Source organism: Podarcis raffonei, chromosome 6 (assembly GCF_027172205.1).
Source record: "Podarcis raffonei isolate rPodRaf1 chromosome 6, rPodRaf1.pri, whole genome shotgun sequence".
Lineage (NCBI taxonomy): Eukaryota > Metazoa > Chordata > Lepidosauria > Squamata > Lacertidae > Podarcis > Podarcis raffonei.
Window position 1 is genome coordinate 23364076 of NC_070607.1, and position 23435 is coordinate 23387510.

At 43.0% G+C, this 23435-nt stretch overlaps 2 protein-coding genes across 4 annotated transcripts in view; one reads left to right on the forward strand and one right to left on the reverse strand.

The window, feature by feature from the left end:
- LOC128415426 (glyoxal reductase-like) overlaps positions 1-16272 on the reverse strand; it is a 75590-nt gene extending 59318 nt beyond the window's left edge. For both annotated transcript variants that reach the window (XM_053391606.1, XM_053391607.1), the window contains exon 1: positions 16152-16272. In XM_053391606.1, the coding sequence (XP_053247581.1) occupies positions 16152-16272 (121 nt within the window). The remainder of the gene's footprint in view (positions 1-16151) is intronic.
- A 96-nt stretch (positions 16273-16368) lies between these two features.
- The window catches only part of DPH5 (diphthamide biosynthesis 5), a 28383-nt gene continuing 21316 nt past the window's right edge, over positions 16369-23435 (forward strand). The window contains exons 1-3 of one of the 2 annotated variants that reach the window (XM_053391610.1): positions 16369-16452; positions 18012-18242; positions 18327-18451. In XM_053391610.1, the coding sequence (XP_053247585.1) occupies positions 18108-18242; positions 18327-18451 (260 nt within the window). In that variant the 5' untranslated portion in view covers positions 16369-16452; positions 18012-18107. Of the gene's footprint in view, positions 16453-18011; positions 18243-18326; positions 18452-23435 lie in introns of those variants that run through there. The other variant, XM_053391609.1, reaches the window with a different exon arrangement.

The window sequence follows — 23435 nt, forward strand, 5'->3', positions numbered from 1 at the left end:
TGTACTATACTGTATTGTTTTAATTAGTGTTTTTATGGAGCAGTCGAGTAATTTCGTTGTCCCTGAGAGGGGGCAATGACAATAAAGATATTATTATTATTATTATTATTATTATTATTATTATTATTATTATTATTATTATTGTTATTCTGGGCTGTGTTTCCTCTGCTGAATCATTTGCTCCAAATTCTTCAGGTCGGGCATTGTTTTCTTTATCGGAGAAGACTGAGGCAAAGAAGGCATTGAGGACTTCAGCCCTTTCTGTGTCCCCTGTTTGCATTTCACCATCTTCTCCTCTGAGTGACCCCACTGTTTCTTTGTTCTTCCTTTTGCTACGAACATACCCATAAAAGCCTTTTTTGTTGCTTTTAACCTCTCTAGCAAGCCTGAGTTCATTCTGTGCTTTAGCTTTTCTGACTTTGTGTCTACACATGCTGGCTATTTGTTTGAATTCCTCTTTGGTGGTTTCCCCCCTTTTCCATTTTTTGTACACATCCTTTTTTAATCTTAACTCAGTTAAAAGTTCTTTAGATAGCCACCCTGGCTTCTTTAGGCACCTTCCATGTTTCCGTCTCATTGGTATTGCCTGAAGTTGTGCTTTTACTATCTCCCTCTTAACAAACTCCCAGCCATCATAGACTCCCTTTCCTTTTAGTATTACTGTCCATGGGATCTCACCCAGCACTTCCCTAAGTTTTATGAAGTCGGCTTTCTTAAAGTCAAGAAATTGAGTCCTAGTATGCTTGGCTGCTCCTTTCCGCTGTATAGTAAACTTCAGAAGAGCATGATCACTCGCGCCTAATGATCCTTCCACTTCTACCCCACTAACCAGGTTATCAACATTGGTTAGGACCAGATAAAAAAATGGCTGTTCCTCTTGTTGCTTCTCCCACTTTCTGGACAATGAAGTTGTCTGCAAGGCCAGTGAGGAATCTGTTTGACCTTATGCTCTTGGCTGAGTTTGACATCCAACAAATATCCGGGTAATTGAAGTCCCCCATTACTACTATCTCCCTTCCTTTTGCATGCTTGGCCATCTGTTCCAGGAAGGCATCATCTATGTCCTCCGTTTGGCTTGGGGATCTATAGTAAACTCCCACAATGAGGTCACTGTTATTCTTCTCTCCCTTAATTTTGACCCAAATGCTCTCACTTTGGCTTTGAGGTTCTAAATCTTGGATCTCTTCACAGGTATACACATCCCTGACATATAACGCCACTCCTCCTCCTTTCTTGTCTGGTCTGTTTCTCTGAAATAGATTGTATCCCTCCATTATTACATTCCAATCGTGGGACTTATCCCACCAGGTTTCAGTGATGCCTATTATGTCATATTTAGTTTGCTGTACCAAGAGCTCAAGCTCATCTTGTTTATTTCCCATGCTTTGCGCATTAGTGTACAGACACTGAAGTCCATTAATCATTCCCCCGTGTCTCTTATTTAAGGATTTTTTAAAAAGGGTTTTTTTGGAGTTAGCAGGAGAGACCTTGCTAGCCCGAGACCTCCTTGGGATAGTGTTGCTTCCTAATCACATGGTCCTTAGATTTAATTGCTTACCATTTTTCTACCCTTACACTATTTATTCTAACATGCCTTCCTGGAATTCCAACACTAAGGTCATAGCCCTCGTTCAAGTGCTGAAGTGGTAATCAATACGATACATTCTAAGCAATTAAATATTTGTTAATTAAATAATTGTTAGCCTTACATTTTGGTAATTTATTTTATTACATTCTGAACAATCTAGCCAACTGTGCCTTCGTGTCATTATTTATCATGACTACTTGCAATGACAACTTAAGAATGATTGCCAGGAAAATAGTAAATTCAACATTGACAGGATGTGTTCCATATTAAAATACACAAATTGTATTTCTATATAATGATACATGCTACAACTGTATTTAAAGGTTACCAAGGAAGTTAGGAAGTATCCAGAACCAACACACTACAGGCATGTAAGGAAATGAATGTGCTTATATAATTACACCATGGAGATATTAATGGAATGTTGAATTATATAACTACCATAGAAAAGCTACTACACTTTTTTTCATAACAAACTCTTCCCTTTTAATAAGCTGGTGTCGGTGCCAAGGAAATTAGGTTGTAGCTATTGTGTCTCTTTGTGTCTGAATAGCCACTTCCAAGCACACCAAATGAATGGAGTTCATTCAGAGGTCTTGCAAATGGGCTCAGACCCCTTTCGTGCATAATAGAGTCCAGTAAGAAAATTTAGGGCACACAGATCCTCTACAAAAGCCCGCTCCTGTATGCAAAAGAACCTGGATCCTTGGTTAACACTGCTCTTTGGGTGTGTTAAGTACGGTATGTTTGAAGGAACTGGCTAGTAACTCCAGATATCATATTTACAGACAGCCACATTTGCAGGAAGCTGCAGCGAAATTTCATGAAACAGGCAAACAAACAAACAAATGAACCAGCCTCTTTCTGAAAACCTTCAGGAGCAGCTTCCCTTCTGGTGAAATCCATACAAATCATAAAACAAATGAACAAATCGTAGATTTGTAGAGCTGGAAGGGACCCTGAGGATCACCTAGCCAAAAATTAAATATTGCAGATGGCAGATAGTTCCTCCTCACCTCCCTTCCAAATTAACAATTAATATACCAGCCAGCAGACACAGACTGGAAAATTACATAATTGCCACCAAACCTTAATTGAAAAGTTGCAGCAATGGCAGTATTGGGGGCGGGGGGAGGATGGCCTCTGAATTCTGAACACCACCGCAGGGACCAGCTGACAGCCTTCTGAGGACTGAATTCTGCCTGTAGGCTGCCAGGTTTCCAGCCTTCATCCAAACCATGCCAGATTCATGCAAGAGGAGAAAAGCTTTAATTCTGGAGTCTTTTCCTTCTCACAGCTTTTAAAGTGATTTCTATGAGCAAATAGCTATGATTTTTATTAAATGTTAATATATAATTATAACAACAACAACAGAGCAAAATGTAAATAAACAATGCTCCTACCCACCTCATTATCAAACTAGCTTGCCTGAGAGTAATAGTCTCTTTCTTCTTTCCACAGAGGTTCGGTACAAGGTATTACTGGAATCCACAAGTATTTGACCTTTCCGACCTGGACCAGGGTCCAAGATGCTTATCCAAAAATGTCCACCCAAAATTTGAGACATAGATGAAGACCATATTTCTAAGGCAGAGGCTAGCAAACCGGTGTCATCAGTCTACAAAATACATTTCTACCCAATGGCATTGAATGTCTCTGGCTTTTCTTCGCCTCATGAACAGCTATTTTTATCATTTAAAGTTGCAATCCTGTACACACTTACCTAGGAGTAAGCCCAACTGAACTCAGTGTTCTAAGTAGACATGTACAGGATTGTGCTATGATTCTTACTAATGTGCAAATGTACTAAGGAATCACAATCTCATTCTTGATCTCCTTTTCCTTTCAAGCAGATGGTTTTAAAACTTAATATAATTATGGTAAATTGTGAAAGCAGCTATATCTGCAACAATCACCTTTCCTCCCTAATCTGGCTGCACAGTTTCTGTTCCGTGTATAGTTCTGGATGGAGACCTCAAGAAGACTGCACAACACTCTGAATGTTGAACAAAAGCTATAAAGTGGTATCCATCTAAGACAAACCCAGAATAGACCAAATTGCTAAAGTGTGCTAAATTAGTGATGTCCTTTAATTTCAATGGATGAACTCTGAGGACTAATATTGGATAAAGTCCACAAAGATTATAAGTAACAAGGTTTCATGTTATTAACTCTTAGGCAGTTATACAATATTGTCATCATCACATTATATAAACAAAGGGACTGCTCTTAAGTTTTTCAGAGTTATGTTTATCTTTTATTCATGTATTTTGCCTCTGCTGAGAATATCCTATTTCTGTTTTTTAGCCCTCTGAATTAATTTCCTGACAAAAAGGCTTAAAAGTTTTTAACTGTTGAGCTTCCTACAGTACAATTCGGAATGACACCCCAAATATTTACAACCTTTATCTATATCCTCTGAAATGTTGTTCCCATAAAAACAGGATGTGTGCTAAGGAAACCTATAGGTAGTTATACAGAACTCATTAACCTTGAGTAAAACCATCTCGTGTCTTTAGCTCTAGTTAAAACTGAGAAGAGTCCTTGAAGGATGTGGCCATAAAGTGGAAAGCTGATCCATAAGAGCATACGCATACTAATTTAGTTTGACATCCAGTCTTTCATTTCTGTGGAGTTACTCAACATTTGGACTACATCGTGGGAATGTTTTAACTAAACCTGGATCGGCCTTTCAGTTCCACTGTTTTGCTTAAGATATGTATCATTTCCAAAGCAAGTCTTGCATAAAAGAACCAGGCAACTTCATTTTATTTTTTTGATAAAAAACAATTAAAGTACAATTACATCTGTACAATCATGTTTCAGTAACACAGCTTTAAAAAAACACAAGCGACCATGAAATGTTCAGCATGCTTCTCTTTCTTTAAATTCTTGTACAGACTATCCTTACAGAAGAGCAATGCACTAAATTTAATTCTTTTAGGAAATAGTGACCGTGTGTGAGTTCTGATATTTAGAAATTAATTACACCAGAAGGGTCTCGCTAATACATTATGCCAACTTCCAAGAAGACAAGCTCATACAGGAACACAAGCAGCTTGTCTTTTACAAATTCAGACCGTTGGTCCATCTACCTTAGATACTGTCTATACCAGTGATGGCCAAACTTGGCCCTCCAGCTCTTTTGGGACTACAATTCCCATCATCCCTGACCACTGGTCCTGTTAGCTAGGGATGATGGGAGTTGTAGTCCAAAAACAGCTGGAGGGGGCAAGTTTGGCCATCACTGGTCTACACTCACAGGCAGTGGCCCTCAGGGTTTCAGACAAGGTGTCCTTCCCAGCCCTACCTGAAGATGCTGAGGATTGAACTTGTAACCTTCTGCAAGCAAAGCAGATGTTCTATCCCTGAGCTTCAGCCGTCCCAAAAACATACAACTCTGTATATGTACAACTAGTTCTCAAAATATTTGCCTTAAACATTCATAGAGGCATCCCGCTAATCAATCAATCCTGATAGAATGTCAGTCGTTTCATTTCCAACACACCTTTTACTTCTGAATTTTTCATTTGGCACCCGAGACTGTTAAAAAGCAGAAATAATAACAGAATGAGAAAAACTGAAACACTAAGGGAGCAGACCACGGGGCAAACATAAAGAAGCCATAAACAATAGCATTTAGGATGGAAGATAATACCTTAGCTATGGTTAGTGCATAATTACATACTTGGAAGTAGGGTGCTGTTTTATTTTTGGCACCAAAATTACTCCAGAATGCATTTTCCACAACAAAATTATTGCTTCAGAGGCTAGTACACCCTTCTACATGTCTCTGATGTAGGACATCTGATCAGTTAATCTACCCTTCCTTCTTTTTTCAGTTCCCCAAGTGGTTTCTCAGCATCCCACCACAGCAAGTCTAAGGAAATGTTTATGCGTGCCAGCTACAGGGATGACCTATGGCTACGTAGGAGCAGGAACCATGCTCCTGTGTATTAACAGTATTTCTGAGAGTAGCATCACTAGACAGTTGAGCAGGCAGAGGGCTCGGTTCAAATCCAAGCAGGATTCAGATGGAGGACAAGAGAGATCCCACTTGATGGCCTAAGCTGTGAATGGGGAACCTCAACCCCAGGGGCCAAATGCAGCCTTTGAGCCCTGTCTGGCCACACCTTACTGGCTCTGCTTTGCAGTCTCCTTTATGCCAGGCTAGAATGAGTGCTTGAACGTGTGCTTCTCGTTTGCTTGCTTGCTTGCTTGCTTGCTTGCTTGCTTGCTTGCATGGAGGACCAGAGTAGCTCTGCTTGCCCTGCTCACCAGTGCCATTGTGGTCCCTGGAGGTTGGGCCAGAATGGGACCTTGGGCTAAAAAAGGTCCCCTATCCTTGGCCTATGCAGATGCTAGTAAGCAGGTCCACACAAATGTAATATGGGAAGGTCTACCCCAGGACAGAATGACCTAGACAAAGACCTAGAAACATTTATAGCCTGGGCAGAGAAAACCAATAGGATGGAAAGAGGGAGGCTAGCCCCAAGAGACAGCCATTCATACAACAGGAGGCTCTTGGGTGAAGACCAGACTGAACCTGACAGATAGCATTCACTCCAGTAACAGAGTAAAGATTCAGAGCATGCTGCATAATACACTAGTGGCCAAAATTGTAGAAACCTTTTGGGGAAAGTGTATTTCCAAAGTTTGATGGCTCATACTCAGTGGTTTCTTCCCACCACTTTTTTTTTTTTTTTAGTAATTCCATAAAATTATATATCAATGGAATGACAAATTTCTAAGTGTCTAACTTGCTTTAAATAAAAAAATTAAAAGGTATTTCTGCAGCTCACTCTAAAGTGTTTACCTGCAGTAAAGAGGAGAGGATGTGAAACCAGAGCACAGAGCACTGAAAGCCAGGTGATTAAAGTCCCTTCTATGCAGGAAATTTCATAAGCTGTGCTCCAGCACAGCACACTTTTATTTAAATGTCTTTATGGAGAAAGTGCCAAAATCTTGAAGCCTTTTCTTTCACTCAGCACTTTCCCACCGTTGTGAGAACTATTTCTCATTAACAACCAAATTGTTTTTAGATGCTCTGCTATAAGATGTTTCCTTAGAAACCGTTTGGTAAAAGGCTGTGGCTTTCTTCCATAGAAAATCTCAAGCAGTGAAAAGGCAGATTTTCTGGCATAAATCAAATCCAATTTCCAGGGTTCACTAAACCTTTTCTCCTCAGAATAATGTTTTGTGACTAGATCTGAACAGTTAATAGTGCACGAAGAATTGCTGGTGTGAACCAGTTTTCAATGATTTCCACTCTACTCCTTTTGTTACAGCCAATTGAAATAACTTCCAGTACTTCTTATACCTGGACAGATCCTTGGGCTTGCCTGTTCTCCTTTTCTTCCCACCATGAGATAGGAAGAAACCAAAGAAGTATTGTTGGATCTGTTTTTCACATGAGAGAGATCAAAAGAATTCACAGATTTTTTACTTTCAGCACAGGATAAATTCCTTTCCTTCTAAGATTAAGCCTTCAGATTACCTGTCTGAAATTTGTAAACTAGCTCAGTATATTGTTTTGCTGCCTATTTAGAATACTGTGTGTGTGTTGTGACACAATTTAATAGCCTGAGACAATTAATGTCTCAACTGCAGTAGTTGTGGCAGTTTTTCTACCTAAGGGATGCTATTACATCTGACTAATAGCATCATAATTGCATTATAATTCTGCATACTGAAGACTAAGGATCTTGAACAGAGAAGGCTCAGTAGCCTCACAGAACTGCAGTTCACAGTATTCCTGGGGAAAATTCGCTGCAGTTAAATCAGTATGTAGAAGTACAATCAGTTTTAAACAACTAATTCATTCTGTGTTAATCACACACATTTTTATATTTATTACATACTGCCATAAATTGTATATCCCTAGGGTGCAGGAATACTAACATAATAAAAAATGCTGAGCCCATGAGAGAGTGTGTGATACAAATCAAATATAGTCATCATCATGTAACTAGCAAAATTCCTTTTTATTATAGTGCCATGGCTGTGGGGGGGAAGAGCACCCATATATTGCAATGATTCCTACTTAGGACGATACATTAGCTGTATTTGCATGTAACAATAAGCTATCATTTAGAATGAGAATGAGCCAGAATGAGCCTCACACTCATGCGCCATCCTCTAGTATCACTGCAAGGATATCAGAAGCTTTCACTTCTGCTTTTTGATTAACCACAGTTTAGCCTTATTCTGGAACAACTGTGGTTAATTTTAACTATAGTTTATTTTTATTTTTAAAAAACCAGCTTCATAGCCTATAGTTCAAAATTGGGTTGTTTCAACAAACCATTGTTGTGATAAATCAAGGTTTGATTAATTGCAACAAGCTGTGGTTAAGCAAAAAATGGAAGTGAAAGCTTCTGATCTCCTCCTTGTGGCCATGCCGGAGGAGGGAAGTAAATGCACAAGTTCAAGGCTTTGGTGCAGCTTGTTCTTGTAATAAACTTGAGTTTATGTCCAAATGAAGCCTTTTAGTTTCATTAACACATGCAGGGTCCTATTCAACAGAATAAGCACATAGCATCAGAAACTGAGTAGGTTTAATCTCCCACTTTTCCTTCTCCCTATAAATGTCAGTCATGGGAGAGAGTAAAGGGGTGTATTTGCCGTCACAGCTAAGGTGGGAACTAAAGCTGGTGGTGACCCAATTTCTTGCAAGGAGTATGCTTTTGTTCTTCCCTAACAGTCTTGCCAACCCATTTACTTTGGTTCACAGAACATTCTGGAAGGGTGGGGGGAAGACAATGAGAATATACCTTCCCTGCCCAATGGCCCAAGCCAAACTAAAATGACCAACTTACTTTAGCCCCAAGACATTCACTTTGTTCAGGGATAAGGAAGATATGCTTTAACAGCAAATGGCACAAATGCCAATTTTGTGATTCCTGATTTACTATTTCTACTATTCTGCTATTTAAGTATACAATGGTATATGAAAACCTGAAGGATGTAGTTACGGGCATTAAGGTTGCAGTCCTATGCACGCTTACCTGGGAGTAATGTGAGTGCTTCTGGTGCATGAAAGCAAGAATATATCCTAAATATGTCAGGAAGCATATTAATGCTCTTTGGTTCCCCAAGAGCAAAAGGAAAGGTACACTACATAAAATTCAGAAGCTACCATCTCATTAAAGAAAGACTGCTTATTAAGTGGTACTGCCTTACCCATTTCTCCCTTTTAAACTGAGAAGCAAAAAAACTAAGCAAGGCATTGATTATTCTTCTGGGATTTCATGGTAAGCAACCTGCAAGTGCAACTTTCTGATACGCATTATTGGGGGGAGGGATTTTTAATTCAGCCATCTACATACCATAGCTGTCTCCCTTGACAAGAAGCACCGATAAACCCAAGGGGAGCAGAAAATCAGCATTCTCCCCCTGACTCAGCTGAAGGTACAATGGCTGCAACCCAAGTTGCAGCCTCACGTGATACAGCCATTCAGGTCCCGTTTTTGTACATAGCCTCTGGCTAAGAAAGAAAAGCCATGAACTACAAATGTGGCATGTGAAAGGTGGGGGGAATGCTAGAAAGCTTCCATAGATTTTAGAAGTACTGTAGGAAAACGACAAACACAGTTATCAGGTTTAAGGACATTAACCAAGTGTTGAAACAGTTCAACAACTTTGTGTACCAACACTTTACAAAGAAATGCACGCCTGTGCATTTTCTACAAAGCCTTTTTCAGTTCTGTATGAAGCACAGTATTGAAGACTGACAATAGGAAGCATTTACCTATTTCAATTACTCTTAGGCTGACTCACAGAATAGATTCAAATTGGTCAATCTGTGCCGTAAGTGGACGAGGAAGTACCGTATTTTTTGCTCTATAGGACGCACTTTTTCCCCTCCAAAAATGAAGGGGAAATGTGTGTGCATCCTATGGAGCGAATGCAGGCTCCTTGGCTTCAGCGATAGCAACGCAAAGCCTCCGAAGCGCAGAGGGAGAGCTCCCCCCGCGCTCCGGAGGCTTTGTGTTGCTTTTGCTGAAGCCACCTGAAGCCCCCGGAGCGCAGGGAACTCCTGCTGCGCTCCGGGGGCTTCAGGCAGCTATCCGCAAGCCTTCGGAGCGCAGGAGTTCCCGCCGCGCTCCAAAGGCTTGCGGATGCTAAGTGGTGACACTCCTTGACTCCAGAATGAGTATAGTCATACCTCGGGTTGAATGTGCTTCGGGATGACTGCGTTCAAGTTGCCCTCCGCAGCAACCCGGAAGTAATGGAGCGTGTTACTTCCGGGTTTCGCTGCTTGCGCATGCGCAGACACTCAAAATGCCGTCACGCGCATGCGCAGAAGCGGCGAAAAGTGACGCGCGCAGACGTGCCGTCGCTGGTTACGTTTGCTTCTAGATGTGAACGGGGCTCCGGAATGGATCCTATTCACATCTAGAGGTACCACTGTATCCACAGGCCTGGCTTCTGCCTATCTGAACCACTTTCTTCTTCTCACCTCAGCAGACTGGAGGAAAACCCCAGAGAAGCACGGGCAAAGCAGTGCCACATCCTAGCTTTCCGAAACTTGAGTCTCCCACTGTTTTTGAACAGCTCCCATCATCTCTGATCACTGGTCCTGCTAGCTAGGGATGATGGGAGTTGTAGTCCAAAAAAAAAAAGCAGGTGACCCAAGTTTGGGGAAAGAAGGTACAATGGGCTTTTACGATTGTGAAGAGCTGAAGTAACTTTGTTGAAACTTTCAGAGTTGTAGCCAACTCAATTCCTTCCAAAGCAGACCCATTGAAAGGAATGAACCTGTTAGTTGTGCCCATTAACTTCCATGAGTGTGTAGGACTAGCATTCGATACAATCCTGAATTCTCAAGGTTACGTTAACAGTTTGCTACTAATTGACTCTGGATAATGGAATAAAAACTGAAACATGCTCTCATTTCAAATTAAAAGTTTCCACCGCTTTCTATTTTGTAGCACCATTTGGATCTGTATCAAACCGGAAAGTTACCCAAGCAAAACGGTTTCAAAAACAAGAAGGAATGTTGTTCCCAAAGCCTCGACTCCTCCACATAGGCAGAAGAGTGGAAGAAAGAGAAATGGAAGTGATGCAGAAATAATCCTCCCCTCCTTTCCTGTGTTAGAAAGCAGTATCAGCAAGTATTCCATATCCAGACTACAGGTGGGGGAAATCACCCAGCAGCAATATCAAATTTCTAGGGGAAAGCTGTACATGCCAGGACAGAGGGCATACGTTCGCCAAGGGTGTACAGCCTCCATATTCAATCAAAATAATAATGTAAGAATTCAGCAAATAATGTTGGTGTGTTCACAACACTACATTAATTAGATAAAAACCAAACTTTAAAAAAAAATAAAAAATAAAGCAGAAATATTTTAATTGACCAAGCTAGCAATAAAATTAGTTGAAATTAGTTGAAATTAGAATTCTTTCCCATAAAATACTAACTCATGGCTTTGGGATGGGTGGGTGTCACAGAAGATCATATGGATTTGTGCCTGAAATTGCTTAAGAATAATTCTGATAAAAACAACTTCAAGACAGCAACTTGGCTTATGAATTTCCTTTCCTTTATTGTCATTATTTTTCAAATATGTATGCAGAAGCTATAATTGAGTGAATTGCTCAGCTAGCCACAAATCCTTGGCATTAGAAAGCAGCAAGAAAATACTTGGCCATCTGTTTCTTATACTGTAAAATCCCCTGAATTTATTCCACCATATCCAGATGCTTTTCACAAAGTCAAAAAAAATCTCTAACAAAGCCTCATGAACTGATCTTCCTTCATCATGGCAAATTCAGGTTAACAGAATGGATTGCGCTATTTATGTCAATAGATTCATTTTCTTCTACTCTGGATAGTGAAAGACATTCAGGGTTGTGTCTAATGGTGACTTTGGACTTGCACAAGGGCTTCCAATAGCACAAGGCACATCAGTTTTTCCAATTCCTACTACTTATTGCGTCCTCTGTTCCCAAGGTTTTCCACAACCCTGAAAACAACCAATCTTAATACATCTCCCCTCATTTGGCTAGTATCTATGAATATTATAGTTAACCTCATATTCTGGATCTTTCAGAGATTGCCTAGATAAACCAAGTTGTAATTTTTGATTTGATTTGATTTAATACTTGTATTCTGCTTTTCCAGCAACAGAGCTCAAAGTAGCTTACAATAATCACATTTAAAAAACAACAAAGACTGCAATAGCTATAATATCAAACACAATAACATATAAATAAAGCAAACAACAGGAATAAATTCATCAAAACAATTAGTAGAATCCAAGAAAATCATAGTAACTTAGTATTGCCAGGATACTTCCCCCAGAGAAACACCATGAGAAGTTACTGGGGAGGGGGAATCTTATTTAGGATGGTTTTCAATTTTATCTGGTAGGAGTTAAGTTAGGCTAAGAGACTCAGTTTCATTCAGTCAAGAATAAGCAGGAATTGGAACCCAGAACCACCTGAGCTAAGTTCAGAACTCTGTGTACTACACTAGCATTCTGGCAGCATGTTGTTTCACAGGCTCGTGCTACTTAAAACCTTGAAATTCTAATAATTACGCCAACCAGAATTCTTTTTTATTTAAATAAAGGATGTCCAATCAAAACAAAAATTTCCCCTTCACAATAAGGAGACCAAAAACTGTGCAATGTTTAAAAGGCAGCTTTTAAAATGCCACAGAAACCAGGGTCGTTCTTTTAAGAACATGTATCATATAAAGTTCCAGAAATGTTACATGGTGAACAGCTTTGCAACTACGGGTTTCTCTTCTGTAATTTAATAAAATGCTTATAGAAGTATCTTGCTAAGACTACAACTAATGAAATACTTCTTAAAACACCAGGAGATTCCATTTATTAAGTCCCTCGCCTCCCACAATGGCTTTCAACAATAAAGGCACATTGAATGCACCGCGTGGCTTCCAAAAAGCTGCTCTGGTTGCTGTATTATTTTTTCCAATTGTTTTTAGCCGTTATGCTGCAATGAAGCTTTTAAAAAGAAGTTTTACAAGGCCACAGAAGCCTTTATAAAGGCCAAGGAAGTGACGCCTCCTTACTTATTAGAATTAGAGTGTACGATGAGCACCATGTGGTCCTATTTCAAAGGGGTTTCAAGAAGAGGAGATATTCTGCAGATTTTAATTAAACCAGCGGTTCTGAAACTGTGTTTTAGGGACCCTGGAGTTCCTTGGGAGATTTAACCGGGATTTCTGAAGAAGATCAGTAATTTTGGACAAATATCCCTAAAAACAAAACTTGCTCCTAATCATCTTAAATGACACACAAGCACAGAATCACCTTAAGCATTTCACATTGCATTGCAGTTGCCTTGACGTATTATTTACTCAGGTTTCCCATACCCACAAAGCACAAAGCTCCTGATTTCCCACTTTCTACCAGCTTCTTGGGCGCCATGATCACTGCAGATGGTGACAGCAGTCACGAAATTAAAAGACGCCTGCTTCTTGGGAGAAAAGCAATGACAAACCTAGACAGCATCTTAAAAAGTAGAGACATCACCTTGCCAACAAAGGTCCGTATAGTAAAAGCTATGGTTTTCCCAGTAGTGATGTATGGAAGTGAGAGCTGGACCATAAAGAAGGCTGATTGCAGAAAAATTGATGCTTTTGAATTATGGTGCTGGAGGAGACTCTTGAGAGTCCCATGGACTGCAAGATCATCAAACCTATCCATTCTGAAGGAAATCAGCCCTGAGTGCTCACTGGAAGGACAGATCCAGAAGCTGAGGCTCCAATACTTTGGCCACCTCATGAGAAGAGAAGACTCCCCGGAAAAGACCCTGATGTTGGGAAAGATGGAGGGCACAAGGAGAAGGTGATGACAGAGGACGAGATGGTTGGATAGTGTTCTCGAAGCTACCAGCATGAGTCTGACCAAACTGCGGGAGGCAGTGGAAGACAGACGTGCCTGGCGTGCTCTGGTCCATGGGGTAACAAAGAGTCGGATACGACTAAATGACTAAACAACAACACCAGCTTCAAATATTCCTTCAATAGGAAGAGGACACTGCTCTTCGGGATTTTACTTGTGACTTCAGCAAGGAGTGCCTTACTATCAACGAGAGTTTTGCCACTAATTTTAGCAGACACAGGGCAAGTTCTTATTGCTTGGGCTCTGCCGAGCAGCCAACCCAGATGCCAGTTTTGATAGCTGCAGGGTGTGCGAGTGTGTTTGCGCACGCACAGTCTTTTTGAAAAAGTTAACAGCGGGATCAGTTCCAGAGAAAGCCAAGTGTGTCGTAATGCAAGGAAGCCCTTTTCCCCCCACATCAACTGCAGTTCAATGAACAAAATAATCCCTTTCTCCACTTCTCAAAGGGGTGTAGCTAGGGAAAGAACATTTATTTGCTCTGCTCCACTGATGAGAGAAAAAGACTTTCCAAACTTCATAATGAAAACTCGCATGCCTGAGCAACTAGGGAAGAGTGACCTCCTGCTAATTTTATGTAGTTCTTGAATGCAAGTAGCTGGTGAATACTATGCTGCTGTTGAATCACCGTGAGCTGATGCAGCATAGAGGTCATGGACAGGCAGAGAAATAACCCCTTCCTTTTCTCTTAGCCACAGGTAAAGGTTTTAATGCTCCCTTTCATTGCCTATTATGCATGAGAATTTCCACCCACCTTTCATTTTTTTGAGTTAATCACTATGTAAGGGTTATTAAGATGGTGAAGCACTTTGAACACTTGAAGTGTACTACAGAAAGGCTAATTAGCATTATCATTATCATCACTGGATGTTTGGATGCTTGACTGATGAAAGGAAAGTGATTAACTAAGGCAAAGAGGACCAGCAAGGAGATATTACATCACCAAAGACCATTTTCTGATGCCTCGCTGCCAACATCTACAAAAACAAAAGCCCTCTTTCCCCCACAATTTTCTGTCCTTGGGTTGTGCATGGGGAAATAATTCTACAGGAGGAGGAATAGGATTTAAGGTACGGTCACAGAGCCAAGTAGGGACGTGGGTGGCGCTGTGGGTTAAACCACAGAGCCTAGGACTTGCCAATCTGAAGCTACATGACCCGGAATCTGTACGCTGGCTCCCTCGGCCAGTAAAGCGAGATGAGCACCGCAACCCCAGAGTCGGCCACGACTGGACCTAATGGTCAGAGGTCCCTTTACCCTTTACCCACAGAGCCAAGTATCACCATCCAAACATCTCCTTAATGAAACGAGGCTCCCAGTAAGGGTGGGCTCAAACCACCAACCTTCTCGTTAACAGCCAGATGAACTGACCTATTGCTTTTCACTACCAAGTATCCAGAGGCCTAACCTACCTCACAGGGTTCCTTGGAAGATCAAAGGTGGGCATATGATGGTGAATGCATTGGAAGCAAATAAAACCATTGCAAGTGATCTATTGATTATCCCATAGGGTTTGTGCAGCAAAGGCAAAACGCTGTTTGTTCTGCCCATGCTGTTGCCCTTCCCCCCCCCAAGTTTTTATTTATACTTTTCAAATTTATACATTTCATTAATTGTACAATCATTTCATCATTTCAAGGTTTGACTTCCTTAAGCCGTTGCCCTTTCTTGTTGCGAGCCGCTTTGTGATTCGTGAGAGGGAAAAGAGGCGGGAATGTGTTTTTGTGTGTGTATAATATTATAATATTATATTATATTATAGGAATATAATGAGTGTCATCAACAAAGCACACGAGGGTGTGGCTTATGTTATGTTATAATGTTATAATATGTTATATTGTATTACATTAAAGGTAAAGGTAAAGGTACCCCTGCCCGTACGGGCCAGTCTTGACAGACTCTAGGGTTGTGCGCTCATCTCACTCTATAGGCCGGGAGCCAGCGCTGTCCGCAGACACTTCCGGGTCACGTGGCCAGCGTGACAAGCTGCATCTGGCAAGCCAGCGCAGCACATGAAAACGCCGTTTACCTTCCCGCTGGTAAGCGGTCCCTATTTATCTACTTGCACCCGGAGGTGCTTTCGAACTGCTAGGTTGGCAGGCGCTGGGACCGAGCAACGGGAGCGCACCCCGCCGCGGGGATTCGAACCGCCGACCATGCGATCGGCAAGTCCTAGGCGCTGAGGTTTTAGCCACAGCTCCACCCGCGTCCCGCACTGTATTACATTATATCATATTATATTTATTATACTTTATTATTATAGGAATATGAGTGTCATCAACAAAGCGCACGAGGGGACGGCTTATGTTATATGTTATATTGTATTATATTATATCCTATATTTATTATATTTTATTATTATAGGAATATAATGAGTGTCATCAACAAAGCGCACAAAGGGGCGGGTTACGTTGTTATAATATGTTATATTGTATTATATTATATAATATTTATTATAATAATAATATAATGAGTGTTATTAGCAAAGCGAGCGAGGGGGTGGCTTACGTTACGTTATAATATGGTATATTGTATTATATAATATTTATTATATAATAATAATAATATAATGAGTGTTATTAGCAAAGCGAGCGAGGGGGTGGCTTATGTTATGTCATATTATATTATGATAGGAATGTAGTGAGTGTGATCCACCAGGCGAGCGAGGGGGCGGCCTGCGCACTTACCCAGCCCCAGCATGGGGATCTCTAGGCCGTTGGCGAGGCGGGCCGAGGGCCCCGCGAGCGCCTTCCCGGCCGCCCACGCGCTCATGGCGAGCCGCTCCCACCTCAGCGGCCCAGGCGCCATCCGCGCGCCGCCGCCTCCTCCTTCATCTCCTCCTCCCCACACAACAAGCCGCTCCTCGTTCCGCCTCTCGGCTCCGGCCGCCGCGAAACTGTCGCGAAGCCGCTCGCTTTACGGCAAAGCGGCGGGGATGCCCGGAAGAGGCAGCGGCGGCTTGAGAAGCGCTCCGCTGGCGGCGCACGTGTGAGTCCGAGCGGGGAGGCGGGAGCAAGCGGGGGGCGGGGGGAGTGATGGGACTCTCCGGCCAATGGCAGGAGCCGCAGCAGCCGGTGCTAAGCGAGCCCTGCTTTGCATATTGGTGCGTGTACAGGTGTGCGTGATGGTGGTGGTGGGGTTTCTCACGTAAGCTTGCAGTCCCGTGTCCTGGCCGAGGTTGCCACCTTAGGGGTTGTCCCGCATCCCAGTGTATGTCCTGTATTGGTACGGTGTCGTGCTACGTTTGGGGCAGGGAGGGCTATTGGGTGGTTGTTTTTATTTTTATTATGTATTTTGTGGTTTTATATCTTGATTTTATTATGTGCCCCGCCCTGAGACCCCCGGGTATCAAAGGTAAAGGGGCCCCTTGACCATTTAGGTACAGTCGCAGACGACTCTGGGGTTGCGGCGCTCATCTCGCTTTACTAGCTGAGTGAGCCGGCGTACAGCTTCCGGGTCATGTGGCCAGCATGATTAAGCTGCTTCTAGCGAACCAGAGCAGCGCACAGAAACGCCGTTTACCTTCCCGCTGGAGGGGTACCTATTGATCTACTTGCACTTTGACGTGCTTTCGAACTGCTAGGTTGGCAGGAGCTGGGACCGAGCAACGGGAGCTCACCCCGTCGCGGGGATTCAAACTGCCGACCTTCTGACCGGCAAGTCCTAGGCTCTGTGGTTTAACCCACAGCACCACCCGCGTCCCTTACCCCGGGTATAGGGCGGTATAAAAATTCAATAAATCATCATCATCATCGATACAGTCTTGTGCTGTCTTTCCCTTTCGTCGAGATTCCTGCATCGCAGGGAGGGTTGGACTAAATGACCCTTGGCTCCCTTTCCATCTCTGCGAACCTGTGATTTGGGTCTTTCCAAAGATGTGCATTTGAAAGGGTCATGTGTGAAAGGTCTACCAATCCATTTCTGATCCCGATTCTTAGTGCTGGTTTAACCAAAATGCATCATATGGACCCCAGTATCCATCTCCTGACTCAAACATACCCATCACCTGAGACCCTTTATCCAGGTGCTTCTCTGAGAGGTTTGGAAGATGGCAACAAAGGACAGGGCCTTTACGGTTGTAGCTTCGCATCTGTGAAACGCTGATAGCAACATTCTTTCGGCGCCAGGTTAAAACCTATCTCTTCTCCCATGCTTTTGTAGGAATATGACTACCGTGCTTACTGGTGTTTCTGTGCTATATATAATTTTAGAGGAGGGGTATTGTTGCTTTATTGCAAAACTTGATGATTTCTTAATTGTTATATAACCCACCTAGAGATGTTTTGCACTGGGTGACAAATAAATAGTAGCCGTATATTACTTTCTTTTACTGCTTATGGAAACCTGTAATTCTAGAAATAAATTCTGCTGGGGAAAACCTTATTTGTTTATTTATTGTTGTTGTTAATTGAATGTATATACCGCCCTATACCTGGAGGTCTCAGGACAGTTCACAGAACAAAATTATTTACAATGTTCCATTAAATAAAAACAAAGATGTAATGAATTTCTGATTGCTTTTTTGTTCTGTTTCAACTTTTTGGCAGGTTGCAAAGCCCTCCACCCTGGAATTGGTGTCTATTCTTTTCCATTCCTTAAATTTAATAATAATAATAATAATAATAATAATAATAATAATAATAATGCTTTACCTGATTGGACTTGGACTTGGAGATGCCAAAGATATTACAGTTAAAGGCCTGGAGGTAATAAAGCAGTGTAGCCGAGTGTACCTGGAAGCCTACACGTCGATCCTCACGGTTGGAAAGGAAGCACTGGTACGTAGATGTACCCTAAGTTCTTTGGAGGGATGGTGGGATACAACTCTGGGTGAAATAATACCCCCATTCTTTCCCCCCTAGGAGGAGTTCTATGGCAAAGAACTGATTCTCGCCGACAGAGAAACTGTAGAACAAGAAGCAGATACAATCCTGAAGGGTGCACATCAATGTGACGTGGCTTTTCTTGTAGTTGGAGATCCTTTTGGGTAAGGGGAGGCAACACATCTAAATATTCCTGTTACCAGTGCCATGTTAAACCTTAACCCAGCGGTTCTCAACCTGTGGGTCCCCAGATGTTGTTGGACTACAACTCCCATCATCCTTGAGCTCTGGCCTTTCTAGCTAGGGGTGATGGGAGTTGTAGTTCAACAACATCTGGGGACCCACAGGTTGAGAAAGGCTGCCTTAACCTCTGCTTGGCTTATGTGGCAGCGACTGACTTTCAAACATGTTGGCTATGAGCCCACCCAGGGTTTTGGAGAAGCAGCTATGCTTCTTTTGAATATAAAAAACTGGCTGCTGCCATCAAGGGTGGGCAGAAGCGTATATCGGGACCTACTGACTGATATTTGGGGTTTTTGCAGTGGACCAGCAAGGGTTTCTGACTCTGAATTGGTCTAACAATTACATTACTGCCATGCTCTGTGCTGGTTTTGACCTATAAAGCTTTATACAACTCAGGACCCCAATACCTCAAGGACCGCCTCTGTTTAGGACCTTTGTCACCTGCAAGGGAGGTGCAGGGGTTAACGTGACACGAGAGCAGGCCTTTTCAGTGGTGGCTCCCCCATTGTGGAGTGCCTTCCCCAGAGAACCATGCCTGGTACCATCATTAGCAACTTTTAGGCAGCAGGCCAAAGTGTTTCTTTTTACCCAGGCTTTAGAGGGTATTATGTATACTTGTAGCCTCTTACCTATTTTTAGTGAGGTGAGTTGTATTAGACCTGCCTTCTTATATATGCTAGGATGTTTTTTGGATTTGCTGTTATATTATTTTGTAAGACGCTTTGGGTTACTTTCTGGGATTTGGTTTTTTAAAAAGTTATGAATGTTGTTATTGTTGTTGTTTAGTCGTATCCGACTCTTCATGACCCCATGGACCAGAGCACGCCAGGCACTCCTGTCTTCCACTGCCTCCCACAACTTGGTCAAACTCATGTTCGTAGCTTTGAAAACACTGTCCAACCATCTCGTCCTCTGTCGTCCCCTTCTCCTTGTGCCCTCCATCTTTCCCAACATCAGGGTCTTTTCCAGGGAGTCTTCTCTTCTCATGAGGTGGCCAAAGTACTGGATCCTCAGCTTCAGGATCTGTCCTTCCAGTGAGCACTCAAGGCTGATTTCCTTCAGAATGGATAGGTTTGATCTTCTTGCAGTCCATGGGACTCTCAAGAGTCTCCTCCAGCACCATAATTCAAAAGCATCAATTCTTTGGCGATGAGCCTTCTTGATGGTCCAGCTCTCACTTCCATACATCACTACTGGGAAAACCATAGCTTTAACTATACGGACCTTTGTCGGCAAGGTGAATAAGTGTAATAGTAACATCAACAATGACAACAGCTAAAAAACCTGCCATATCCTAATTGAGATTACTTTAAAAAGTATGGGGACACCAGGTCAGGGGGAAGAAGGGTTTGAAAGGGTTTGTGAACACGCTTCTGGTGCTGATCACAAATTCCTCAGAGCCTCCCTTAAACCTTCGCATCATAGAATTGTAGAGGTGGAAGGGACCTCAAGGGTCATCTAGCTCAACCCCATGCAATGCAGGAATCTCAACCATGACAGGTGGCCATCCAACCTCTGTATCTACCCATCCATTCGAGCTACTTTTTTGCTCCTGGCTCCAGGTGGTGGACTTCAAAGCTCTAGTTGGAAAAAAACAAAAACCCAAATTAGGTCCCACAAGCCTGAACTCTGCCCATCCCAGGCCTATACGACTGAAATTAACTCTTACGTTAGGTCTGCAGTGAGCATCTGCACCAAGTAAAAGCAACATCTTGGCGCAAACATCCCATAGACTTGCACGCTCCCTCCTCCCACCTCGCTCAAGTTTCTGCCTCTCTCCCACCGTTGCTTTAAGCATGCTGCAACTGCGCATTCACACTGGCTCTCACCCGAATTTGAAACCAGGGTTTGAAAGTGGATTTTTGACCTTTGGTTCCGAGTGAATCCAGTGAGTGTTGACCCTTGTCTGTGCCAAGCCACAGAAGGAGAGGAGCGAGGAAGCCTAGGTCATGTTAAACCAGAGTTGCTGTCTTATTGTGGATTATTCTTCACGTGCAACAGGCTGGTGCATGCTAACCAGTGTTAGAAACTCAGATATCTAAGCTAGGCGCCAAATGGCTCCTTAAACCAGGGTTACAGTCACCAAAACGGAATGCCTGGCTGCCATTTTTGGGTCAGATGGCTCAAAAGTGGTGTGTTTCAATGCAACTTTTTGGTTCCTGATATACATTTTGATTTGTGCAGATCCCCAGGCATGCACCTCCAGATGGTGGAGACGTCAGACACCGTTCTGGCGCCCGGGCAACTTCACTTGGTCGCAAGTGGCCGATAGCCAGGTGCAAAATGCGCCTGGCAAATTTCAAGCGCTGGAGAGGATGCTAGCTAGCCATGGTGCACTCCTGGTTTCCTAGCTATGGTTAGTAGATCAGGAATCTCCCATCTGCCAAAATACGGAGCGCATCTTTCAAGTGAACAGAAGGCCTGTATTCCTGCATAAACTGTCCCATCAATAATGAGGTGACAGCCCTAAAATCCGTGGCAATTGTCCCAAAAGCAATTCGACTGGATTTCCCCCTGCATGGCTTTTCTTATTCGTTGCCCGAGATGCTTGATTATACTTGTTTGAAAGGCGGTTTCAGTTCAATTACATTTTGCAGCTCCGAGCCATGTGTTTGCTTTTGGTACTGCAATGTTCCTTGCAAACTTTTCACGTATACTGTGGACATCTGGGTTGTGGCAAAGGCCTTATCGGTTTGGTTTATTAAGCCTCTTAAGTTCTGTTTTCCTATTCCCCCTGGAAGTCGCAGCCCTTTCTGTCGCCAGGAGGCCATTCTTCTGCCCTAGCTAGTCAAGCATCATCAATCTGTAATGTCAAGCCATACAGGAGACAAGCTTTTTGTCTCCAGCTGGTGATTCAAAATTAATATTGCCATGTTAGCCGCGGGGGGCGGAGGGGGCTGGGAAAACGTAATCACCGTGCACATCATGCGAGGGCACCCTCCTTATAAAGAAATGTATGTGTCAAGGGGGGGGGAGAGTAATTAATGCAACTATACCTCTAGGGAATATTAGGATACCATTTTCCTCCTCCCCTCTTTTCTAATTGAGCTGGTACTTAACGGCAGATGATGCCATGCTGAGAGACTAAAGTCATTACGCCATTCATGGAAGTAACAATGTTATTAAAATTTTGCGCCTTTGTACTGCTGCAGCAAAAATATTTTTTGCATGTCAGCCCAGTGGTCAGAGATGATGATGATGATCATTATTGAATTTATATACTGCCCTATACCTGGAGGTCTCAGGGCGGTTCACAGAATAAAATTAAGATATAAAACCACAAAATACCTAATAAAAATGAAAACAACAACCCGATAGCCCCCCCAAAAAAACACATTTTAAAAGGGCATAGGATGTCAATCAAATCAACCAAAGGCCTGGTTAAAAAGGAACTTTTTTGCCTGGCACCTAAAAGTGTATAATGAAGGAGCCAGGCGAACTTCCCTGGGGAGGGCATTCCACAGACGGGGAGCCACTGCAGAGAAGGCCCGTTCTCGTGTTGCCACCCTTGAGGAGGAGGCACATGAAGAAGGGCCTCAGAAGGTGATCTCAGGGTCCGGGTAGGTTCATACGGAAAGAGGCAAATCCTTGAAGTATTACAGTCCTGAGCAGTCCTGGGAGTTGTAGTTCAAGAACATCTGGGAGATGAGAAAGGCTGCCATACAAGAATAAATCTATTGAAAGCTCCTTGTGCTAAGCAATCACGGTATCCATTGTATTTGATCAACAGTTATAATCAACAGGAAAGTACTCTTGTTCAAAGGCCCAAAAGGACAGAAATAGTTTGAGCTGTCGCCAGAACCTTTGCTGTCTGATTTCAGAGAAACCCCTATTCCAAGCTCAAGTATAACACTAAAGATGGTTCAACTATTAGGGGTTCCCTGGCTAATCATAGAATTGTAGAGTTGGAAGTGATGCCAGGGTTCATCTACTCCAACCCCCTGCAATGCAGGAATCTCAGCTAAAATTGTGGCTCAGGGGAAGGATAGTAGCAGGGTTTTTCAGATTGTCTGTCTCCATGCTGGCGCTGTGGGTTAAACCACAGAGCCTAGGACTTGCCGATCAGAAGGTCAGCGGTTCGAATCCCTGCGACAGGGTGAGCTCCCGTTGCTCGGCCCCTACTCCTGCCAACCTAGCAGTTCAAAAGCACGTCCAAATGCAAGTAGATAAATAGGTACTGCTCCGGCGGGAAGGTAAACGGCATTTCTGTTCACTGCTCTGGTTTGTCAGAAGCAGCTTAGTCATGCTGGCCACATGACCTGGAAGTTGTACGCTGGCTCCCTCGGCCAATAAAGCGAGATGAGCGCCACAACCCCAGAGTCGGTCACGACTGGACCTAACGGTCAGGGGTCCCTTTACCTTTACCTATGTCAAAATCATCCCCTTGAACTGGGCTTAGTGACAGATAGTCACCGTGCCATCTCTAAGGGTAGCTCCACACAGAACACAAGTTTCTTGCTAAACCTTGTCCAGGAACAGCGATAGCTGGCAGTCAGTATTCTGGGCCACTGGGCCACCAGAGCTTCTGGTGACAAGCTAGAATCAAGAAGTGACCACAGACCTTCTATGGGAAAAGCTGTAAATCCAGTTCCCTTTGTCTAGTGTCTAAAAACTCCAAGTGACACAAAATGTTAGGAAAGGAGCGGGGTTTAGGCAGAGAGAGACTTTCTGGGGCGCTTTTGGAAATTCAGTGCCTGTGGCTGGAAAAGGGCTGCTTAATCATGCTCCCCCACCAGATGCTGTTTCTGTTCCCTGCTCACCTCCACGGAATGAGCAGCACTGAACTAAGATACCTTGGGGAAAAGAGGGCAGCTGAAGCCATTGTTCAGCTTTGCGTTTCTTATTTAAATGCATTTCCACGCCCGGCTGCCTAATGCAGTGAACATGATTGATGAATACTTGAGC